This window comes from Bos mutus, chromosome 7, assembly GCF_027580195.1.
Source record: "Bos mutus isolate GX-2022 chromosome 7, NWIPB_WYAK_1.1, whole genome shotgun sequence".
Lineage (NCBI taxonomy): Eukaryota > Metazoa > Chordata > Mammalia > Artiodactyla > Bovidae > Bos > Bos mutus.
The window spans coordinates 40,091,356-40,117,508 of record NC_091623.1 but is presented as its reverse complement, the minus strand read 5'-3'; the positions used below and the strand labels follow the sequence as shown (position 1 = coordinate 40,117,508).

The window sequence follows — 26,153 nt, the reverse complement described above, 5'->3', positions numbered from 1 at the left end:
TCACAGCAGCATTATTTACAGTAGTCAAGATACAGAAGCAACCTAAGTGTCCATAAGTGGATGGGTGGACATACATACATACCCACACATGTACATATACACACATACATATGTGCATGTATACATACAAATATACAACAGAACCGTATTCAGGCATATAAAAGAACATTTTTGACAACATTTACCAGGCTGAGGCAATCTGCTCTATGAAGTAAGTCAGACAGAAAAAGACAAACCACGTATGATGTCACTGACACGTAAGCTAGAAAACACATGAACAACAAAACAGAAAAGAGCCACAGACACAGAGAACAAACAGGTGGTTTCCAGAAGGGAGGAGACTGGCAAGAAGAAAGAAAGAGGTGAGGGAGATTAAGAGGCACAAACTTCCAGCTGCAAAATAAGCCATGTGATTCCATATTTGAAATGTATGGAAACACAGAGTCACAGTGTTGTGTATCAGGGACATATGTTGTAGATCAATTATACTTCAAAAGCAGCAAACTCAGAGAGATCAGACCTGTGGTCACCAAAGGCAGGAGTAGGACAAGAAGGAACTGAATGAGGGTGGTCACAAGGTACACGCTTCCAGCTACAAGATAAACAAGCACTAGGAATGCGATGCTGCTGCTCAGTTATGCCTGGTCGTTTGCAACCCGAGGGACTGCTGTGCGCCAGGAGCCTCTGTCCTGCGCTCTCTCCCGCGTTTGCTCAAATTCGCGCCCATCGAGTCAGCGATGCTGCCTGACCATCTCATCTCTGCTGCCCCTTCCCTTTTGCTTCCGTCTTTCCCAGGATCAGGCCTTTTCCAGTGAGTCGGCTTCCTTTGCAGCTCAGTTGTAAAGAGCTCGCCTGCAGTGCAGGAGATGCGGGTTCAGTCCCTGGGTCAGGAAGAGCCCCTGGAGAAGGGAATGGCTGCCCCTCCAGGATTCTTGCCTGGGAAATCCCATGGACAGAGGAGCCTGGTGGGCTAGAGTCCATGGGATTGCAAAGAGTTAGACACGACTGAGCGACTTCACTTCTTCATATATTGTCCAGAATAACAAGGGCAGAATAAGCTTACAAACAAAAGTAAAATCCAACATGAAAAGTTACAGTGATGTCTGAGATTTTATCATTACCAGTGATCTTTTTCGATCAAAATCACCTGATACACAGGACAGAGCAACCTAGCTGCAACAAATTAAAGAATCCCTGGGGTGTAATGACAGAGAAAAGAGTGAATTTTTAAAAACTGATATGAAAGGAGGTGAAAGCTACACAGAGACTTAGAGGGAAACCCAGCATCCCGCCAGGATTTTCCTTGGTGTAAGTAAATATTTTTAAAAGGGGGTTAAGTGACAAATGTAAGGGAAAATGCATATAAGACAAATCCAAAATTTAAAAAGAGGGCATGTGTGCCAATAAAACCAGGAAAGATTTTGTGTTTTCATGTAAGAATAAGATCGTTAAAATATATAAAAGTAAAAGCAAGAAAAGTTACAGGAAATAATCATTAAAAAGAGTAAAACATACATACCACTTAAGTGATGGCAAATTTAATAGACTTAAAATCAAAACATGAGCAATATGAATAACATAATAAAATTGGATCATTTCAAATACAATATTAGAACTTAAGACGAGTCAGAGAGAACATTACAAAATGCATATTTTAGGCAAAAGATAACCTTAAAAACTCAAATTTAAAGTTTCTAATGGTCGGTTTTATATAATAAAATGTATAAAAACAGAAATTAACAACCAAAGACTAAATAATTTTAAAGTGAAGTGGAGTGAAATGAAGTCACTCAGTCATGTCCGACTCTTTGCAACCCCATGGACTGTAGCCTATCAGGTTCCTCCATCCATGGGATTTTCCAGGCAAGAGTGCTGGAGTGGGGTGCTATTTCCTTCTCCAGAGGATCTTCCCAACCCAGGGATCGAACCTGGGTCTCCCACATTGTAGGCAGATGCTTCATCATCTGAGCCATCAGGGAACTATAATTAGTTATTTTAAATTATTTAAATAATCGTTTATTAATAATTATTTATTAACTAAAATTATTTAAATAATTATTTTAATTTAAAAAGTATCCCCAAATCAAATGTAAAAACAGTGTCCAAAACAAGCTGCTCCAAACTGTTTAGCAAACAAAACTGAGAACACTACAAGTGTTCTCACTATAGTCAAAGGTACAAGAAAGAAATTAATATTCTCAAATGTGTTCATTAAACTCTACTCTTAGGTATACATCCAAAAAAATGAAAACTTTTGCCCTCACAAAAACTTACACAAACGTGCACAGCAGCATTACCCAGAGTAGCTAAAAAGGAGGGCAATCTAAATGCCCATTAGCTGAAGGTGGAAAACAATGGATAAACAAATATGGTATATCCATACAAGAGGATATTATTCAGTCATTAAAAAGGAATAAACCCCTGATACATGCTATGGATACACCATGAAAGCATTATGCCAGGTAAAAAAGCTAGTCCCAAAAGGCCACGTTGTATGATGCCATTCATGTGAGATGTCCAGACCAGTCAAATCTGCGTGTGTGTGTGTGTGTTCCACTAAGGAGACTAGTGGTCACCTGAGCCCAGGACACAGAAGGAAGGAGTCAGAAAGGGGTGTGACTATCAGTGGACCAGAGGGTCCTTTTGGGGATGCTGATAAGGCTCTAACACAGATGGTAGTCACGGCACACAACGCTGTGACAACACCAAGCACTACTGCGCCCTTTGCCTGGGAGGATCTCACGGCAGCAAAATGATGGTCACTCACGTACAGCAAGGAAAACATCTATGCTGAGCAAATGAAGGCAGACCCAAAGCGGCAGCCCTGAAATCAGTGCAAACGATCTGCAGTGACAGCAACGCAGAGCACTCGGCTGCAGGGAGAAACTCGGGGGGTGAGGGAATGAGGGGACTTTCTAGAATGATGAAAACGGGGTTATGTGGGTATATACATCTGTAAGAACTCCACAGTTACGACTTACATGTTGCACTACATGTAAATTACACATCCATAAAGAAAAAAATCTACAAAATCCACTTACTGGAGTCTTTACAAAATTCTCTTAATGGAAAAAGTTCCAATTCCCTGGAAGACTATAAAAAAGCACCTGGAACAGTTCTTTGCTCAAAAAAACAAAAAGTTTTGGGAAAACGGAATTATAAAGTTGCCTGAAAAATGGCAGAAGGTAGTGGAACAAAATGGTGAATACTTTGTTCAATAAAGTTCCTGATGGGGGGGAAAAAGTGTCTTTTATTTTTACTTAAAAACTGAAGGAAATTTTTGGCCAACTCAGTATTCAAGAAACGTGACACTAAGTAGGGGGTCCCTAAGTCCACCCCCCAGACTTCTTTATTTAAGAAAACTTATAGCACCCAACATAAAGTCAAACTTACAGCTATGATTTATTACAGTGAAAAGATACAAAGAAAAATTAGCAGAAACAAAAGGCACACAGGGCAGAGCCCACAGGAACCAGGCCCAGGCTTCTAAGAGCTCTCTCTGCCGGATTACCCAGACGGAGTCAACCACTGCACCAGTGAATGCAGACAACACTGAAAGGCGGCCAGCCAAACCGCTCCCTCGAGACTGTACCCAGGCCTTTCACTGGGCTCTGGGCATGTGGGTACTCACTGTCTAGTTCATAACACGATTCGACTCCCAGAAGGAAAACAAGTGTTTAACATATACTACATTGGGTTTACAAGCAGTTTAAACACAGTGAGTTACTCATCATTGAAGAATTCAACTCCTCAGACACCCACCAAAGAACAACTCTGCAAGCAAGACCTTTCTAAGGATAACATCTGACCTGCCATGCTAACTCTTTTCGGTACAGGTATGTTATCCGCAACTTACTCTACGAGAATCACAACAATAATAATATGGAAAGAGAAAAAAGTAAAGCAAATGTGTCAAAATGTTAATAACTGGTGAGTGTGATTGGGGGCTTTATGGGAGTTCTTTGTAGTACTCTTAGAATGCTTGTATTTGAAATTATTCCAAAATAAAAAGTCACTATTAATGGGGTGGGAGGGTGTCATTTCTAACAGAATATTTTAAAATATTTTAAAATAATAAAATATAAATAATTTCAATTGCAAATGTATATTTACTATAAACTACAAAACTGTACTGAAAAATATGTGAGCATAATTACACACACGCTGTTTGCCGTTGTTTTAGTCATTAAGCCTTTTGTGAGCCCATGGACTGTAGCCTGCCAGACTCCTCTATCCATGGGATTTCCCAGGCAAGAATACTGCAGTCTGCTGCCATTTCCTACTTCAGGGGATCTTCCTGTCCCAGGGATCGAGCCCACATCTCCTGTATTGGCAGGCAGATTTTTTACTACTGAGCCACCAGGGAAGCCCCATTTACCGTGATGCACAATGCAAATATCATATATCACAAAGATTTCAATTAGTCCCATGTTCTTATGAGTTGTATGAACTGATTTTATCAGTTCAGGATCCTCTTCCCCTTACAGGACCCATTCACCTGGTTCAAGTGGGGCTGACCCTGCCTCAAATCTCTCTTTCCTTGAGACCATTTGCATCAAACTAACCAGGTCGCAGTGATTTCAGCTCCTATAGCTATGGCCACAAAAAACTGACTCGGAAATAACCATCTAACCCAAAGCGGGCCAGTTAGGTAAGGTATTAATTGCAGACTCCTCCTGTTGGGCTAGGAAGACCAGAGTCCTGGCTGTCTCCGGCTATCACACTCCCCAGGAGGAGATGCAAGAGTGAGCAGGCCCAAGAGACAGCACCCAGGCAGCACAGTCCAAGTCCTCTGGGCCCAGTCTGCCCTGGCGCTGCCCCATCTCTGGCAATTAGGTGTTTGCCTTTTATGATCAAGAGTCTTAACTAATATATGATTAAAATTCCAGTGGGATATTTTTAGGAGAAAATACTAAAATTAATAAACAAAATTGATAAAATAGGTGAAACAAGGTAGATGATCCTTAAAGTGACCGCATTATACCTGTATAACAGAGTTTATGATCCAAAAGACATAGATCGATGAAAAATAAGTTACTCAATAATAATCAGTCCTAGAAAAATTAATTATTAAAAAAAGAAAAGACCCCATCTCACCTCTCCCAAAATGAACTGCCCAAAGTAGTCCACATGAGCTACCAGGGCTTACCTGGGAGCTCAGCTGATAAAGAATCTGCCTGCAACACAAGAGACCCTGATTCGATTCCTGGGTCGGGAAGACCCCCTGGAGAAGGGACAGGCTACCCACTCCAGTAATTTTGGGCTTCCCTGGTGGCTCAGATAGTAAAGAAACTGCCTGCAACATGGGAGACCTGGGTTCGACCCCTGGATTAGGAAGATCCCCTGGCAGGGGGCATGGCAGCCCACTCCAGTGTTCTTGCCTGGAGAATCCCCAAGGACAGAGAAGCCTGGCGGGCCATAGTCCATGGGGTCGCAAAGAGTCGGACGCGACTGAGTGATGAAGCACAGCACAGCACAGTCCGCACGGAAGAGAAAGATACCCATACGTACCTAGATTCTTCTCCAGCCACTGATGTCCTTCAATTAGTTGGTCAATTATGGCAAAATAATGTGCACCAGCTTCATCAGGCATTACCCAGCCACCTGTCACAATTTCAAACTGACCGTTTTCTAGCAAACTAAGGAGAAAATAACATAAGAATTTACATTAACATATATAAGAAAAGTTGAAATAAAAAAGTAAGACATCATAAACATTAGGTATAGCCTTTAAATGTATTTACAGTAATTAAAAAAAAAACAACACAGTGCATGAATTTCCACTTTGGGACACTGGTGATGAAGCATGCATGGCACAGTATCTGAGGTGACCTGTCCTAAAGACAAAGCCACACAGGTGACTCTGGGAGATCTATTTCATAAAGGATATGCTCTCCCACATAGCTTCCTGAAGTCAGCAACCATGTCTCATTTATTTCTGGATCTTGCTGAGCACCTGGCAAAGTGCTTTACTCAGAGTGTATGCTTGAGGAGTGTCTACTGGTGGACAGTCATTTTAAGCACAGCATTTGTTTTATCATACTTACTTTAGTACTTCTGACATTAATAAGTTAATCATGCAAACTATAAAAGTAATGATAATAAAGGTAAATCTAATAGTATCACATGCTTCTGGGAACACAGAAGACATTATAGAGCACCCTGCTCTGGAGTCAGTTATAACATAGGCTATAAAGTTTATCTTTCATTATTGAGTGAAAAGGTCTAACATTATCATCATCTGTTCATTGGGTTCTCCTTTACATAACACCATACAAAGTGTTACATCTTTCTCAGAGAAAGAAAAAAATAATCAACTAATAAAAAATCTGAAAAACTACATGAGGAAGTATAAATGTCAAGAACTTTAGCAAACATCTTAAGTGCTACAGACTTCTGAGTTTGTGACAAGGTGGTTTTGAAAATGCTGTAAAATTTCAGAAGGAAAAGCAGTTTTAATAAGGATAAACATCACTGAACACCTATAACTTAACAGCCAAGTATCAAGCCAAATTTAACTAAAACAGAGCAGAAGCATAAAGAATAATTTTATACAAGGCATATAACACAAGCTGTAGCATTAACAAAACATCTGATTTTTTCAAACACAGAACCAATGACAGAATGGATAAGGACACAATTTCTAAAAGTGAATGAATGAATGATTTCCTTGTGTAAAATGAAAAGGTATTAATTACATCTGTGTCACCATGGGGATCACCAACTAATGCAATCTCCCACGGAGAATATGATGGTTCATTATTGTATTAAAGAAACCCAGTCAAATCTCAGATTCTCAGCTTCTCACAGGCCCACATCAGACTTACAAGAAAGAAGATGGGAATTCCTAACAACTGTATCTCTTTAAGAACACAACAAAACCCAAGGCGATTTTGTCCCACTTTTCCTGCCAACAGGACTTCATTTAAGGTTCCTTCTTCCTCTTCTCTTTCTGTTGATTGCCTGCTTTAGCCACACTCTAGAGGCCACGGCAGCCCCAGCCCCTTATACCTATGGCCAGTACTTGGAAGCCTGAGATGTCAGGAAAGATTTGGAGTTTAATTTCTAGCCACCTTAGCTCAGTATTTCAGTAAACAGATCTTTTGGAAAACATCACAAATAAACTGGCCAAAACAAATTCTGTGCTTCTCCTGAACAGAGAATAGAAACTATAAAGTAACTAATCTGAATACTATTAAGATTAAATGGGAAAAAAAAATCACTCAATGGAATTTTTCACCTATTTCTGCCAGTTTTATTTTGCTACATATTTCCTGTCCCATAAGCATAAATAGGCTCCAAGAAACAGCCAAGCCAGCAAATAATCATGCATATTAAATTTCTTCAACTCCATTTGTAAATACTTTACCCTTTCCCTCCCCATGACGCCTAAGATACTACTGAGATTAGAGACTGAATTCTCATCTGTACACAGTGGTTAAAGACTATCCCATCTGTAACACAGGGGAGGCGTGAAAGCCCCTGCTCATTTAACTGCTTTTCATAATTTTCTTAGCTATTTTCTCCTGTCTTTCCTTTCTCAGATCAAATAAACCCACCCACAGAAGCCTCCAGGATACCCATCCTTCCTTGTCCTACCAACCGCTACAATATCAGCTCCAGGACAGAAGGGACCAGGACGTGCTGCTTTGTTCACTTCTCCAGGCCAGCACTGAGAAACTTACGTGGCATATAATGGGCACTCTGTTGCTAGATGAATAGGGAATCCATGAATGAGATTCTCAGTTTAAAATCAGTATTAACATAAAGCTTTTGATTGGCTGAAGTGCAAAGACATAGGCAAATAAATTGGACAGGGAAGGGTCAGCTAAAAAGGGGTGAATAATGTAGGTATGAAGTGACACGATCTGGAATGTGGCTTATGTATGAGAAATGAACGAGGAAGGAGAAAGAGGAGACGCTTGAGGAAGCATCAGCGGGAATCAAGAAACGCCTGAAATAAGAGCGAGCACTAAAGCACGTCTGACACGGGATTGGATTCCAGGTGTCTCAGAGACTGGTGCTGCTCACACAGTGCAGCTCAGCTGAGAAGGGAGTCATTTTACAATTTACAATGTGATACATATAAATTTGGATAAGGCTATTTGATGTGACAATGAGGCAGTCAAAAGAAACTAACAAAAAAGAAAACTAAGTTTAGGGGAAAAGGCCAATATACAGATTACATCTTGAAGAAACGGCACAAAGAGGAAATAGAAAAGGATAGGGAATTTGGAGAAAACAGTCAAAGGAGAGTTAAGGAACAAGTAGAAGGAAAGTGTAAGAGGAAACTGAGGCAATAAGAAATGTTAGAGATAAAAATAAATCTGCAACTATATCCTGAAACCACCTAGGAGAGAGTCATCAAGAGCAACCCGCACCTCTGCTTGGTAAAAGGCATTTTTACAGCTTAAAAAGCTACCATATAACTGCAACTTAGAAACAGACACATCAGTGGGTCAGAATATAAAGTTGAGAAATAAATTTTACAAATATTTATATTATTAAAATAGCTATTAACGTACTGGGGAAGCATGGATTACAGTTGGTTTTTCAAATCTTCAGAGTGATTTGAAACAAGCTCGTAAGAAAGCCAAGATGCTCTGTCATGGAAGACAAACAGCTGACATGTGCAGTGGCTCAAACAGATTTTTAACAAAAACTACATCAGGCAGTCACAAGAGGCATAAGTGGTGTCATAACAGCAAGCCAGGAAGAACACAGGTTTTAGCTTTTCTCAGCACAGTTTCTCTAACCCGTAGAACAGAATGGGAGAGGATAGACAGCATAATTTAAGACGGACACCTGGCCAGATAACCAGGTTAGTGAGTACTATTTCACTCTCTAGTCCACACATAGGAATGCTGAGAACCGGATTATAAACCAGACAGTCTCACAGGCAGGAAGGTCAGGCTTAATAAAATATACTCACTGTGTTAAGCAAAACTGCCACTTGACCAGTTTAAAAAAAAGACCCATGAACACATAAAAATTGCAGCAGTGCACAAACTCGCCACGTACACCCCTGATTTCTAGGACATATGCAATAAGCGCTTAGGAAGCATCTGAGGAATGACAAAACAAAACGGTCCAAATAAACATGCAGACATCGACCTAATGAAGCACAGCAGCCGTCAGCATCGTGTAGTGATGGGGACAAAACGCGGTCCTGACAGTCTCGCAGAAGTAACACTCCAGGAACTAACCAGGAAAAATATTTATAAGCAATAGCAGAAAGGCCATGCTATCCTACAAAAAGCACCATATTTAAAACTGCCATTGTTACGAAACAAAATAAAGTTAAGACAGACTGCAAGCTGTACATTGGACACTTTCATAATTTTTTATGAAAGTAACGGGAAACAGAGAAGAAGCTACTTAGAGCAAATACAGGTGTTCCCAAGTAATATTTCCATTCACTTAGCACTCAACAAGCATGAATTGAGCCATTTCCCTGCAACTGTCAGGGCAGTACAGCAATAAGGACCTACTGTACGGCACAGGGAAACACATATCTCACAATAACCTGAAATGAAGAAGAATCTGAAAAAGCATATACGTATTCATATACAAATATACGCGTACCTGAATCACTGCTATGTACCTGGAACTAACACAACACTGCAAATCAACGACACTCCAGTAAGAGGTGCTTTCTGAAAAACAAGCAAGCAAGCTCCGTACACTGCTTTTAGGAGAGCGATGCCTACTGTGCTAATGATAAACTTAAAGGATGAAGAAACTGTAAACAAAGTTACCCAGATCTAACTCCCCAGTAACAACCACTATTATCACTTTGAAAAAAAAAACAAGGAAATGCACAATCAAAAATGCCGCGCTCATCTCATAGGGTCTTATTGTTTAATTTCTGCCAAGACACTCTCTGGTTTCTGGTTAATTTTTTGCATGAATGCCCTTCCTAACATTTCCTAATAAACAAGAGACCTAGAAACAAATGAAAAGACAAGGAAAGAGACGGAGAGAAAGGAGTACGTACATGCAGCAAGTCCAGAAAATAGGAAGCCAGGCACTAACTTTCACAATTAACAACACCCTTATTTTACTTTTTGAAATAGCTGATCTGTAAGCCACTATGCACTTCTCTGTTTCTACAATTTCTCTGCTTGAAAGCTTGATATAAAAAGCTTTAGAAGATACTGATCAAAAGTAAGCTGAGCATCTCTGTCAAGCTCACTGTGCTGTGAAGAGTGAATCTACTCGCCAAGCACAGGAAGCGGCAAGCCCTTTTCTCTGAGAGTCCCTCTCCCCCGTGTAGACACATCACACATTCAGACTTTGGTCACACACAGAAGGACAGACGTCAAGAGCTTTCTTCCCCAAACGGGGAAACTGTTACAGATAACTTAGTAGCAAACAATGCATCATTTTGCCAGCATCAAAGAATCACAAATTAATTTCACATGATAAAAAGAGTTGAATTTGTAATCATACATCTAGGGAAATATGAAATAACACATGATGATACACAGGGATTCATTCTTAAATAAAAAACTAGTTAAATGGAAAATTTAAAAAGATGGAGGCTCCCAATGAATCAATTAATAATTTAAGAACATTTGCTCATCAGATTTATATGCCTTTCATGAGAAGTATTTAATAAGAGAGTAAAAATAAGTTTTCTCTTAAAACTCCTCAGATAATAAATCGGGAAACTCACCGTATTCTTCTGAGTATTGTCGATGCCCACCTTTAGAGGATATATGAGGGGCAAACAGCCAGTGAGTCATCTGTCCTCATCTCCTCCTCACTTCACTCCAACCATATCCTCTCTCTGAGTTTGCAGTCTATGCTCTCTCTGTCTGGAGGATCCTCTCCCAATATTTGCCTCACTGGCTCATAATGCATCCATTAGGAGCCTCTCTGGCCAACACACACTCCACCCAAACCCCACCTAAATTGTTATCTTGCATAAAACCCAAAAGTTTTCTTCATGGCACTTTTCACAAAATTTAATAACACATTTTCATGTTCACGGTCTTTGTCCCCCAGCAGACTACCAGCTCACAAAGGCAGGAATCATATCTGTTTTGCTAACCATTTAAATCTCGGTGTTCCTATTAGAAAAGAATACCAACAACCCCAAAGAAATGCAAACAAAAAATATGAAGCAGATATTTCAGAAATAACTAGCTGCTAAAAATGAAAAGAAGTTTAATGTCACTCATAAGGAAATGCAAATTAAAACTTCAATGAGATCAAAAAGTTGTACAACACACTGTGATGTCAAGGATGTTTAGAAAAAGGTATTGTTACTTAAGACTAGCAATAACTATCAAATTTTAAAATGCATATATACTTTTATCTATGCTCATTAAAATGAAGTCAGAAAATAGATAAAAATAAACAAAAGCACTGTACAGTCAGCCCTACATATCTGCAGGCTCTGTGTCCGCACACTGAACCAACTTCTGAAGGAAAATTTTAAAAAGAAAAAGCTTCCAGGAAGTCCCAAAAACAAAATTGAATTTGCCGCACACTAGCCACTATTTACACAGCACTGACATTACACTGACAACTATTAACACTTCATGGCAAATAGACGGGGAAACAGTGGAAACAGTGTCAGACTTTATTTTTCTGGGCTCCAAATTCACTGCAGATGGTCATTGCAGCCATGAAATTAAAAGACGCTTACTCCTTGGAAGGAAAGTTATGACCAACCTAGACAGAATATTAAGAAGCAGAGACATTACTTTGACAAGAAAGATCCATCTAGTCAAGGCTATGGTTTTTTCCAGTGGTCATGTATGGATGTGAAAGTTGGACTGTGAAGAAGGCTGAGTGCCGAAGAATTGATGCTTTTGAACTGTGGTGTTGGAGAAGACTCTTGAGAGTCCCTTGGACTGCAAGGAGATCCAACCAGTCCATTCTAAAGGAGATCAGCCCTGGGTGTTCACTGGAAGGACTGATGTTGAAGCTGAAACTCCAGTACTTTGGCCACCTGATACGAAGAGCTGACTCATTTGAAAAGACCCTGATGCTGGGAAAAATTGAGGGCCAGGAGGAGAAGGGGACGACAGAGGATGAGATGGTTGGATGGCATCACCAACTCAATGGACATGGGTTTGGGTGGACTCTGGGAGTTGGTGATGGACAGGGAGGCCTGGCGTGCTATGGTTCAAGGGGCTGCAAAAAGTTGGACACGACTGAGCGACTGAACTGAACTGAACTGATCAACATAACATTTACATTGTATTAAATATTATAAGTAATCTGGAGATGGTTTCAAGTATGCAGGAGAAATGTGTGTAGGTTAAATGCAAATATTACTCAATTTCATGTAAGGATTTTGGTATCCGAGGCAGGCTCTGCAACCAATCCTCTGAGGATTATCAAGGGTCGACTGTATACACTAAATATAAAGATATACTCCATGCATTCACAAGAGACCGTAAAAGAAAATATAGGGCCATTAATCAGGAGAAGTTAAATTAAGGCCCACTCATAACAAAGACTTTTATACAGTCTTTAAAAAAGAAAGATTCCTGAAAGATTCTCTGAGATAAATTAAGTTTAAAAAGCATGGTACAAAACTCATTAGGATGGCTATTATAAAAAAAAAGAAAAGAAAAACAGGAACCAGGTGTTGATAAGAAATGCAGAGAAGCTGGAAACCGCCAGCACTACTAGTGGCGACGTGAAGCGACGCAGCTTGTGCGGGGACCTGTGTGGGGGCTCTGCGAACACTTAAACTTAGAACTGTCACAGGACCCAGCAATTCCACTTCTGGGTATACACACAGAAGAACGAAAGGAAGGACTCAAACTGGCATTTACATACTCATGCTCATCGCAGCATTTTTGCCCAAAGGTAGAAACAATCCAAACGCCCACTGATGGACGAATGAACAAACAAAACACAGCATATTCATGCAACGGAACACGATGCAGCCCTGGAAAAGGAGGGAATTGACACATGCTTCAATATGAATGAACCTCAAACACATTATGGTAACTGAAATAAGGCAGACACAAAAAAACAAGCATTGTATGATTTCACCTGCAGGGTGAAACTGACAGAGACAGAGGCAGAATGGTGATTGCCAGGCCAGACTGAAGGGGCCTGGGGAGTTACTGTGTAACAGGTGCAGCATTTCAATCTAAGATGATGAAAAAGTTCTGGAGATGGGCGATGGGTATGTTGCAAAACAATGTGAATATATGTAATGCCAGCGAATGTCACACAGAGAAACATTAAAATGATAAATTTTGGGTTATATACATTACACTACAATAAAAAAGATGCACTCAAAAAAAGCACAATGTGCGGGGCATGCTGTCATTTGCATAATGCATAAGAACGTGTCTTTGCATATATGTACATGAACGTATCTTTTCCTATTTCTGTATAAATTATATATATCTGATCACAATAGCTGCCTCCTGTGAAGTTAGATGACAAAGAAACAGGAGTCGTCAGCACCTTACCTTTCACTGTGTACCCTTTATATGTTCAGACTTATGTTAAAATATGAATTAAACTGTTCTCTAAACTATAAATGCCATACTACCCTGATTTCTTTTAAGCACTAAAAACAAACAAAACTATAGCATAAAATAATCATGAAATTTCATTTAAGAATATTTATCATATTAGATGGTTTAACTAATAGCTTCTGTAAAATTTCAATAAGATATACTTTAAATATTTCATTGTATAATAAATAGTATTTCATTTTCTCATTTTTTAAAAATAAAAGCAATAAAATTCTCATTCAAATAAATCAGAAAATACATGAAGTTGAAGAATAAAATTGAAAATTTCACTCTTAATGTCCTTCTATAAAGACATAAAGGGTTATGGTAGACATAGTTTTTAACCAGTTTATTTTACTTAATACTATACTTTGGCCACCTCATGCGAAGAGTAGACTCATTGGAAAAGACTCTGATGCTGGGAGGGATTGGGGGCAGGAGGAGAAGGGGACGACAGAGGATGAGATGGCTGAATGACATCACTGACTCGATGGACGTGAGTCTCAGTGAACTCCGGGAGTTGGTGATGGACAGGGAGGCCCAGCGTGCCGCGATTCATGGGGTCGCAAAGAGTCGGACACGACTGAGCAACTGATCTGATCTGATCTACCATAAACATCTTTCCATGTCAATAAATAGACATATATCATTATGTTATGGCTGACCATTTTTGCTAAAGTATTTATAATTGAGATATAGCAACACATAATATACATGTGTTCAGTTTGATGTATTTTGACAACTGTTTATACCCGTTACTGCCCAAAATTGTACCTGTTACTACCGAAAATAAGACATAAGCTATTCAGAGATGTCCCTTCTGCCCTTTTCCAATCAATTCCCCCCAACAATAACAACCAGAAAGTGACATCCTTACCTTGCGATTCCTATCCCAACAGATGAGCTACTCTCAGACGTCACAAAGCAGAGTCGTACAATGTGCTTTGCTATCAGGACTCTTTTGCTAACATGTTTGTTAGATTCATCCATATTTCTGTATATTTCAGTAACATTACTTTTCATGGCCGAGTGATAATTCATTGTTTAAATACGGCACAAAATTTTAATTCATTATTCTGTTGATGGATATTTGAACTATTTCCAGTTTGAAGTCATTATAAAAGATTCTGCTATGAAAATGTCTATGTAAGTCTTTTTTATGAACATGTTTTTATTTTTCTTGGATAAATTCCTAGGAGGGAGCCCCCAGGAACTAGACTTACCTGGTCCCAGCCCTCACGGCAGGGGAGGGAAGACAATGGAATGAAAACTGTATCACAGTAAAGCAGGTTCCTTCTATGGGAACAAGAAGGTCTTGGAAAGTTGATGAATACTTAACTTTGGAAAACTCAGGCAGCCTTTCAGGAAGTAATTTCTCATTTTATATTCCCACTAGCAGTGTCAGAGAGCTACAGTCACCGCACCCTTCCCAAGCCCTGGAGCTTTCAGTCCTTCTGTGTCCCCTTTCAGGGGCTCTAGATAGCACCTGGAAGCAGTTTTAATCTGCACCTCCCTGAGCACTGCACTGTGCTCAGCCCTGCACACACACCCTCCCCTGCTCTGCTGCAGCCTAATAAACTTCTTTCAGGCGTCTGAACAGGCCACGTTCTTCCGAATCCCTGGCCCATAATCACAATTCTCCTCTCATAACCTGGAATCCTTTCCCCACCCTCTGCTATTGGCTATTCTAATAGCTTTCCAATTTCAACATGAATACCACTTGCTTCAGGAAGCTTTCCAAGACCCCCTTGTTTCCATAGAAGGAAAGACTTTATTGTGATACTGTGTTAATTACATTGTTTTCCCTTCCCTGCCCTGAGGGCTGGGACCAGGTATCTCTAATTCACTTCTTGTATCCCTGGAGTCTAGCACAGTAAATACTTGCTGAATAGACGAAGGAGAAAATAAGGGAAGGCTTCAGAGCTGAGGCAATATTTCAGTTGAGTCTTAAAGAATAAACAGCATTGAGATTATCCAATGCACAAAAGGAAAAAAAAAATTCTCAGCTAAACTCATGAGCAAATTCCTAAGAAGGAGAGAATAACTGTGACTGAGGACATCCACGTGGTTCAGCGGGGCTTAAAGAGGTGTGTGAGGGGAGAAGTGATGGAGGGAAGGGCAGACAGGTGAGCGGGAACCGGGCCAAGCAAGGATGTGCCCAGTGGAGGGGCCGCACTGGGCCTGTGGACGCGCTGGATGTCACTGAGGCATCTGAAGCCAAGAAGACACGGGCAGGCTCATACACCGGGACCCGAGGCACACTCCTGACCCCCTCTGTCTGGTCTCCCCAGAAGGAGAATGAGGAAAATGCAGGATCTCAGCATGCAGGAATGACCTAGGACCAGCTGAATGAATACATAGCACTGTTGAGAATATGCCTTCTACACTGAGTAGAGTAACCACTCAGTGTTAGGTGTTACTCTTACCCTTGACTAGGGAAGAAGAAGTGAGGTTGGAACTTTAGCCTGCACACTTGGAAATTAAAACAGCGGTGTGGAATCACCCGCAGACTGAAGAGGAGAAGCAGCAGCTGCACACGGGTGAGAGCTGGAATGTGTAGGAAGGGGCAGAGGAGGGAGTCACGAAGGGGAAGAAAAAGCACTGTTCAGCCATACACGCCTGGGGCCAGGAGAAGAGCTCTGGGCCACAGAAGACCAAAAAAGGAAAGAATTTCAAGGCGAATGGAGTGGTTAGTGTCAACACTGCTAAGAAATCCCCTAGGAGGACTGAAGAGTACCCACAGACATAGCAGCTCATCAGCGCTCCAGGCTTTTGCCCCTATCTGATGCAGCGGAAGCCAGTGATGAACTGAATGAGAGGGGGAGGGACGAGCCAGGACTGGAGGGCGGGCGCCGGGATGGAGTACGTACTTTCTGAAATAAACCTACACCTCTGCTTCACTACTAGAATCAAAGTCATCTGAGACACCGGGCACTGCTTTGACTCCTTTGATGAAACGCTATGTATCTTTAGGCTCTAAATTCGATCCAAACCTGCAATTTACTCTGAACATCACAAGACACACTGTAACTTCTCATTGCTCTGCAAATTTTATAGCAGCCTTTCGTTAAATACCATAAAATCTGACCTGTATAAAATGTATAATAAATTAGCTAGTGTAAGAACTTTAAAGGTTATTTTTCCTAGTGAACTCAAGATATAGAATGTATGTAAGTTTGCAATATGTTTGCAATTGTATTATTTAAGAAAGCAACCTCAAACATTCCTCTGATTTCAATAAGCAGAGATAGTTATTAGGACAGGGTGGAAGGTTTACTAAACTATAAACCTAGGAAAAAAAGATGTAAGGGAATGGTAGAAGGATGAAAGACTGCAGGCCTGGCAAAGCAATGTAATCCAGAAGCCTGGTCAAGACAATATCTAACACATACATTTGGAGCCTTGTTTCATATCAGAGGTCCACACAGAGAAGCTGGTCAAGATACTGGCAAACACATAAACTGTTCTAGGTTCCAACAGTTCAATGGGCTTCTTACTTCAACACTGGTCTCAGTAGCAGAAGCAAATGCTATGTAAAAACCCCTTCAATATCTCAGAGCCCAGAGGGAAAATGAATATGTAATATGCTGGGTGACAGTCAAAGGAAATGCTAAGGCTAATAACGTTTCAGCTGTTTGAATAAGGGTTCACATTTCTATGTATTATAAATATCACATAGTATTTAAACTGAATTTAGCTAAAAAATATTCAAATATGAAGTTTAAAAAGTAAAAAGAATGTTAACATACCAGTTATTTTCAAAATAAAACAAGAGTAGACAGAAAATGGGCTGATGATAACAAGGCAGTTTCTGTTAAATCCACTGTCTATGTGTTACAAGTAGGAACCATGACTATACTTGATTGAGTCACATAAAATAAAGAAGGTAGATGTTGTCTGCATGAATCTCCTTTTAGTTAACTAGATTTTTCATTTTAAAAAGCTTATAGAGCTGAATACTGCTACCACAGGGGGAAGAATCAAACAAGTCATTGCTAGCATAGATTATGAAGATCACTTGAGCTATGTTTCTGTTAAATTCCCATAATCAATTGGTATTCTTCAGGGACAATAAAAGCTTACAGAGAACTCTGCTAGAATTAACAGGTTCTTCTCTGCAACAGCTAGCTTGCAAATTTAGCTACAGACATTTAATCCATAGATTCATCTTCAAAAAGGGAAAAACAAACCATTGCATAACCATTACACTAGCAGTCAAAACAAAATTCTATCAGTAATGTCACTAGATGTTAATAATGTTATAGATGTCAGTAATGTTAATAGTATAAGCTCAGAATTTAAAAAAATGGGAACAAACGTATGTGTCTTTTTTTTTTCCTTTCTGGAACCCTGCTCTCCAACAAAGGATTTGAGGAGAAATATTTCAGCTAAAACATCTACTTCTGCTTCATTGACTATGATAAAGCCTTTGACTGTGTAGATCACCACAAACTGTGGAAAACTCTTAACAAGATGGGACCTTGTTAAGACCACCTGACCTGCCTCCTGAGAAACCTGTATAAAGGTCAAGAAGCAACAGTTAGAACTGGACATGGAACAACGGACTAGTTCAAAAGTGGGAAAGGAGTATGCCAAGGCTGTATGTTGTCACCCTGCTTATTTAACGTCTATGCAGAGCACATCAAGTGAAATGCTGGGCTGGAGGAAGCACAAGCTGGAATCAAGATAGCTGGGAGAAATATCAATAACCTTAGATATGCAGATGACACCACCCTTACGGCAGAAAGTGAAGAAGAACTAAGGAGCCTCTTGATGAAAGTGAAGGAGAGTGAAACAGCTTTCTTAAAACTCAACGTTCAAAAAACAAAGATAATGGCATCCGGTCCCATCACTTCTTGGCAAATAGATGGAGAAAATGTGGAAACAGTGTCAGATTTCATTTTCTTGGGACTCCAAAATCACTGTGGATGGTGACTGCAGCCACAAAATCAAAAGACACTTGCTTCTTGGAAGAACAGCTATGACAAATCTCGACAGTGTATTAAAAAGCAGAAATATCACTTTGCCAACAAAGGTCCGTCTAGTCAAAGCTATGGTTTTTCCAGCTGTCATGTATGGACGTGAGAGTTGGACTATAAAGAAAGCTGAGCACCAAAGAACTGATGCTTTCAAACTGTGGTGCTGGAGAAGACTCTTGAGAGTCCCTTGGACTGCAAAGAGGTGAAACCAGTCAATCCTAAAGGAAATCAACCCTGAATATTCACTGAAAGGACTGGTTCTGAAGCTGAAGCTCCAATACTTTGGCCACCTGATTCAAAAAGCCAACTCTGGAAAAGACTCTGATGCTGGGAAAGTTTGAGGACAAGAGGAGAAGGAGTGACAGAGGGTGCGGGGGTCAGATAGCATCACTGACTCAGTGGACACGAGCTTGAGAAAACTCAGGAGATGCTGAAGGCCAGGGAAGCCTGGTGTGCTGCAGTTTCTGGGGTCATAAAGAGCAGGGACAGCTGAGTGACTGAATAACAACAACATGCTGCTGCTGAGTCGCTTCAGTCGTGTCCGACTCTGTGTGACCCCAGAGACGGCAGCCCACCAGGCTCCCCCGTCCCTGGCATTCTCCAGGCAAGAACACTGGAGTGGGCTGCCATTTCCTTCTCCAATGCATGAAAGTGAAAAATGCAAGTGAAGTCACTCAGTCGTGTCCGACTCTTAGTGACCCCATGGACTGCAGCCTACCAGGCTCCTCCATCCATGGGATTTTCCAGGCAAGAGTACTGGAGTGGGGTGCCATTGCCTTCTCCAAACAACAACATATCAGCTAGCTTTCTTCCCCACAAGCAACACTGACTGACTCTGAATGGGGAATGTATTCGGGAGGCTGTCGTGGGCACACAGGACTGAGGGCAAGCTACAAGTCCAGGCTAAACAGAGGACTGGAAACAATGAGAAGGCATGCCACAGGCACAACAGGGGCTCTGCCACAGAGCAGGAAGCCTCTTGTGAACACACCAGTGCTCCAAGGGATGATCCCAACCTCCCCTCCGTCCTGTTCCCTTCCTTTCAGCTGTCTACCTTCACGTCACTCTCCAAGGACTGAAAATCCTGGGAAATAATATACTGACTGGCTGAGCTCAGATAACAGCTGACCTGCCTGACCTGGGGCAGGAAAATCAAAGATGTGACTTCTGTGTTTGGAGACCATTTCCTAAAAGGAAACCAGGTGAATGAGATGCAAGCAGCATCCGGTCAGAAAAGGAAGGGATGTGATTGAAGTCACACTCTCTGTTTTGAAACAAATTCCAGGTGTGGATACATGTTATTCCTCATGGGATGGGTTTAAAAAAAGAAGAGAAAATGTCTGGACACATAAACAACAATATAAAGAATCCAGAACTAAAGGGTAATTAAAAAGCATAGTTAAAACCATGCATTTGAAGCCAGAAAAGAACAGGCTCTACATGACCAATAACTGAATGTGAAGTGGGAAGAAAAAACCTTGAAAAAAATCACATAAAATACAGTAAATATAACAAAAAAATTAAAAAGCATATGCCAAAGAGAGACCAGAAACAACTAGATAACTGAATTATAAGGAAATGAAATAAAACTAATTAGTAAGAGCAAAACAGATAAGATGAAAAGTATTTGAACTGATAGATGAAAAATTTAGTAATAAGTTATACATACCCAGATATATGGCAAAAGAAAACAATAATACAGTTACAGATGATTTAGGAAAAAATATCATATTAACAAAATAACACATAAAAATGTGAATGCTGGTTAAGAGCAGTGCTAAAAGGCAAATACAGAGAGAGAAATACTTCTTGTTCAAGTAAATCAACTGGCCCATTTAGCATTCGTTTAAAAAAAGGCAGAAGGAATTAAATAAAAACAGAAAAGTCAAGAGTAAATATCAGTACAATGCAAAAAGTTTTTTAGGAAACAAGTGGGGGTACAAAAACCAACGAAACTAGTAAGAGCTTCAGCCAATCTAATCAAGATAAAAAAATAATCAGGTCCCACCAAATAATAAGGAAAAAAACCTACAGATGGAATAAAATCTTAAAATCTGCACAATCTAAGTAAAACGCTATAAAATAATAATTTAAGAAACTATAAGCATTATTTATATTCAAGGAGCAACATAAGACCTAGACAGACAGAAAAATTTGTCTTTAAACTTAGTTAAAAAAAAACTTACATATCTGACAAGCACCAATTCCATAGAGCATTACAGGGCAGTTCTTAATTTTTGAAAAGTTGCAAACCAGTGGATAGCTTGATTTTAATTAAGGATGTGTATGTGTGCATGTTAATATAAATTAGCTGCTAACATTTCAACTTAAAAAGTCAATACATGTTATGTAGTGTCTTGGAATCCCAGCTTGCCGTGACTGACCGGAAGACTGTGCTGACAACCATCTCCTGTGGCCACACACTGCAAGCGAGGAAGAGGGGGTCGGCCTCTGGGTGCCACAGTTACTCCTGGTGAGTGCAGGACTCTCAGAGCCTACAGCCCTCACTTCTGACATCTTCTAACCACTCTTGTAAGCATTTTAAGGATGCTATCAGGGAAGAAAAAATGTCTGATAGATAATAATGGAAAGTTAATTCTCCCGAAAATACCTTTAAACATTTAGCTCAATACCTCTCAAAATCTTCCCCCTCTTTTTTGGGGGATCGAGTAGGAAGAATTAATCCCAAAGCTCTCTGGGAAAATTAAGCAGTCACTCATTGAAAGAACTTTTCAATAAAGAAAAATAAAGGAAGATTTAAACTGTCTGTTAATGAAACACCTCATAAGCTTGCAACAATTACAGTTACACGGAAAAGTCTATGAAAGAGGTCAGGGCCTCCGGACTTCTCTGGGGCCAGCAGCCGCCCAAGCAGGGGCCCGGGGCCGCGGGCTCAGCCGACTACCATGGGCTCTGTGTCCCACGAGCAGGTCGCAGGTGGCTGCGCTAAGGCGCCGGAGGACGCGGCCCGCGCGGCAGAGGAGCCGCAGCTGCTGCACGGTGCCGGGGTGCCGGCGTCCGTAAGTGGTTCAACGTGCGCATGGGGTTCGGCTTCCTGTCCATGACCGCCAGCGCAGGGGTCGCGCTCGACCCCCCGGTGGACGTCTTTGTGCACCAGAGTAAGCTGCACATGGAGGGCTTCGGGAGCCTGAAGGAGGGGGAGGCCGTGGAGTTCACCTTTAAGAAGTCCGCCAAGGGCCTGGAATCTATCCGAGTCACCGGCCCTGGGGGGGGTGTTCTGTATTGGGAGTGAAAGGCGGCCTAAAGGGAAGAATATGCAGAAACGCAGATCAAAGGGAGCCAGGTGCTACAACTGTGCAGGTCTAGACCATCACGCCAAGGAATGCAAACTGCCACCGCAGCCCAAGAAGTGCCATTTCTGCCAGAGCATCAACCATATGGTAGCCTCATGCCCACTGAAGGCCCAGCAAGCTCCCAGCTCCCAGGGAAAGCCAGCCTACTTTCGGGAGGAGGAAGAAGAGATCCATAGCTCTGCCATGCTCCCAGAGGCCCAGAATTGAAGCCACAGTGGGTGGGGGCTATCATTTTGTGATCAGAAAGCTTTGAGGAGCAGGCATCAATCGGCAGAGTGGAGAAAGTGGGGACAGGGTGGGTAGGGGGCAGCTGGCACTGCCATATATCTGAGGCTGGAGTCCACAGCATCACCCCCTCTTCCCTCTTGGTGGGAAGAAGGGGTGAGGCAAAGAAACTCCAATTAGCTCTTTCCAAATGCATATGAGGGCTTTGAGGGTTAACCCTCCCTGCATGCTTCATCTGAGTCTCCACCCCCAGAATCTCCAGCTTTTGAAAGTGGCCTGGGTAGGGAAGTTGTTTTACTCTTAAAGAAGATTGTGGAATCATATTTCCCATATCAGAGTGTAAAGATTAAGAGGAGAACAGATTGATGGACCCAACCAACAAGCCACTACATTCCACGGGAGGAAACATCTCAGGGGGGCGGCAGGGTTTTCCTCGTCTTCTCTCCTCATAACCCCCTCTTGGGACAGAATGCCAAGAACTGTCCCAAGTAATGGGTTATGATGACAGGTAAAGGGGTAATTGAGGGAACAGCTGCAAACTTGCTGCTTCTAAGCTCACTCTCACCCCATTCTGGGCCAACTCAATTTTATTTATTTGCTGCCTTGGCTGACTGTACCTTGGGTCCCACTTTCTCCAGGATGCCAACTGCACTAGTGTGCAAATGACATATCTTGTGCATTTTAACTTTTTTTTTTTCATAATATAAATATTCTGGTTTTGTATCTTTGTGTATTTTAATCTAAGACCCTCATTCCTGCACTGTGTTCTCAGGTACGTTAGCAATCTCAGGGATAAGTCAGCAGCAGCTCCGGGTCTGCACAGCAGGAATGCTTTTTGTTGCTGTATCATCAGAGAGAACAACTATTTGGAGTGTATAGCCTATTGAACTACCTCATTTTTGCCAATTACAGCTGGCTCTTCTGCCATGGTGTCCTCCTGAAATCCCTTCAGCGTTTCATGAGAGACTAGGTTTTAACTGGGTTGCCCCATGACTTGGTCTCCTTCCTACTGAAAGATTGGAAATTGTTCTGAACAGGAAAACATGGTGCAGAGAAGTTAGGAGAGGCTGGGCCAGGTAAGAAGTGCAGAGAGGGGAAGCCAAGATTAGGCAAAGGTCGTCTGTATGTGTGGCAAAGGATTCCTGTTCCAGATCTATAATCCTAGGGCACAGGACTCGCTTTATATACCAGATCCATCCTCCACCTGACTGGGCTAGGCCAACCCTGCACAACAGGGTGTGTGTGTTTTTATAAGAAATGGAAGTTGGTAAGGAGAGGTTTTTAAGAACAATGCCTCTGTACCCATCTTGAGCTGCCCAGGGATGGATATGTGAAGCAAGGACAAGATCTTTAACGATTCTGGGCTTTTCCTTCTTGGCTTCTGGAGAGACCATCAGCAATGGCTTCTTTGTGGTTCCCAGAGCCAGGGTCCTACTCTGCTGCAGCAGTGATTAGTATCATGGCAGCTAAAGGAGAAAGGGCGGTGGGGGCGGCGGGTTCGTTTACAAGCTGTGAGATCCCTGCAGACCTACCTCACTGTGTTGTCACGGGGCAAATGCAATAGAAGGCATTGGGTGATGTGTGTCTGATCCTTGTCTCCCCCAGCTGCTACCCCCCTCTAGTTATTATATTTGTCTGGGCTTTGTAGGACTTCACAAGTAGCTGATTTGGTGATTGCTAGGTGGCCTAGTTTGTGTAAATATAATGTGTTGGTCTTCTCCATGTTCTTTTGGGGTTTTATTGTTTACAAACTTCTTTTTATATTGAGAAAAATAGCCAAAGCATCTTTGACAAAATGTTCTGCACCAGGCAAAGAAATCTGAAACGTAAGCTTGGGGGCCCCTCTTGAAGTTGGGGGGGTCTTGAACTACACTTTCTTTTGTGTTCCCCTTCCTCTATTTCCTATTTCAAACAAGATCTGTCCTGAAAACTAGATTCCTATTCCCTCTTCTTTCCACCTTTGTGCCCCCCCGAAATAGACCATATACCTATACATTTAATTTGTGGGGTATCTGTGATTAAGTGATTTGTGCAAAAATCCTGAAAAGGCTAAGATTGCTCCATCCCTCGTTCCCAATTTCGAGTCCTGTCCATTCCTTGATGTGATTCATGCTAAACGGACTGATGTATTTGGTTGGATTAAGACCAACTCCAAGGGTAGAGAGGAGCAATGAAGGGGGCCTTCCATGTAGAAGGTGGGGCTGGGAGACCACGAAAGGAAAGATGAATGTATATCCAAGTCACTCAGGAACTTTTATGCAGGTGCAAGAAACTTACGTCAAAGTAGCCACAAGATTGTTTAATAGCAGACAGACGAATGTAACTCCATGTTTACTGCTAGAAACCAAAGCTTTGTATGAAATCTTGAATTTAATGGGGAGGGAGGGAGGGAGGGTAGAAAAGCATGTACCCATCTGTTCTTTTCCTCATCCCTTCTCATTCCTGAACTGCAGGAGACATAGCCCCTTGGGCTTTGGCGACCCCATCTGGGCAGTGTTTATTTGATGGCTGATTTTACTGTGCCAGGTACTTCCTTTCCCATTTGCTATCATTTTGTAACACACACGCTGACCCTTTTCCCTTTCCTTTGTTTTCCTTGGGAATATACAATGAATAAAAACTTATTGGTACTAAAAAAAAAAAAAAAAGAAAGAGGTCAGAAAGCCCAGAAATCAATGCTTATTTAAATACAATAAAGATGGCACTTCAAGTCAGTGGAAAGAAAGAATGTGTAAGGGAAGAGCTTATGGGGCTGAGGCTGGCCTGGACGGTAAGCAGTGTGGCATGTCCAGCTGGGTGACCCCATCTGTACAATCAAGACACTCACTGGACTCACTGCCCAGGATTACTGCAAAGATTATCAGTTATCATTTGTAAGGTACTTAACACAGGAAGTGATACAGTAAGTGGTGCACATGTGACACTAAATAAGTAAAAAAAGTAGTTTATGCTAAGACAAACCTTAAACTCCCGGAAGCAGGGCGGGTGGCGGGAGCAGGGAGACAGCAGAGCAAAAGCCCCCATCACACCACATTAAAGAGTAAACCGGAAGGTTTATAAAAGGGAGCAGTAAAAACACTAAAGAGGCGGGGGAAAGATCTCCTCTTAGGCTAAGACTTGGGTATGACAGAAAAGCCAATATCAAGAAAACAGATTAATACATTAGACTACATAAAAACTTTTGAAGTCTATGTGTCAAACACTAAGAATTAAGAAGAAATTTAAAGCTTCAGAAAAAATAAGGATTCATATGTGTGCATAAGCACTCTTAGAAATCACTAAGCAAAGTACAGGATCAAGCAGTTCACAGAAAGTTCTGCCTGCATACATGAGAAAACATGTAACACTATCACTAATCAAAATTTTATCACTAAGCAAATTTTCCAATACTTAAATTGATATGTTTTAGAAAAAAATTACATTGCAAATATGCAGAGAATTTCATCTGCTAATATGCAGAGAAATCGGTACATTTCTAAATGAAGAACACACTGAAACCACCTTTACAGGGATCACTTCGATTTATATGCTTCAAAAAAATCTTTAAAACATTAAGCCCCTTTGACATAGTAATTCCATTGCAAGGACAAAGCTGGAACATAAGAATTTCAATGGAGAAGTTTCAGGTCACTTTTTCAGAAATGAACCAGAATCAAGGTAATAAAAGGACATGGAGAAATATTTTAAGTTTCATTTATAAAGCTAAGAATTTTCACCTTCTGAAAAGTCAACACATGTTTCACTGCAAAATTAATGTATTTAATATTACCTAATTTCAAAAAGCAATAGTTTTAAACAACAAACCTTTTAACAGCATCCTTCTTCTGAACATCTATAGCTTCCCACCACTTCGAAAGGTAAGAGATCTCAGACCATATAAATTTTCTCCGTGGGTCTTCTTTCAACTTGACAACCATATTATTAAAAATATACTGAGTCTTCTCTCTAAAGTAGTCATCAAAGGTCTTCAACCAACCTAAATTAAGACACAAAAAATATCACAAAGGTCTGACGTAAACTCAGTCACACTCAATTGCATTTTGTATAACCTTAGGGGTTTCATTCATACAAAGACAACTAAAAATTTAGCAAATATTTTCAGTTAATGAAATTCCACTGAATGGACATGAGACTCAAAA

The 26,153-nt window shown here is 41.1% G+C and overlaps 1 protein-coding gene and 1 pseudogene across 2 annotated transcripts in view; one reads left to right on the top strand and one right to left on the bottom strand.

Annotated features, from left to right (window-relative positions):
• MAN2A1 (mannosidase alpha class 2A member 1) overlaps positions 1-26,153 on the bottom strand; it is a 214,765-nt gene that overhangs the window by 121,402 nt on the left and 67,210 nt on the right. For both annotated transcript variants that reach the window (XM_005907789.3, XM_070373207.1), the window contains exons 4-5: positions 25,819-25,990; positions 5,512-5,639 (exon numbers count right to left, since the gene is read on the bottom strand). In XM_005907789.3, the coding sequence (XP_005907851.2) occupies positions 5,512-5,639; positions 25,819-25,990 (300 nt within the window). The remainder of the gene's footprint in view (positions 1-5,511; positions 5,640-25,818; positions 25,991-26,153) is intronic.
• Positions 21,382-22,276, top strand: LOC102286239 (protein lin-28 homolog A pseudogene; annotated as a pseudogene).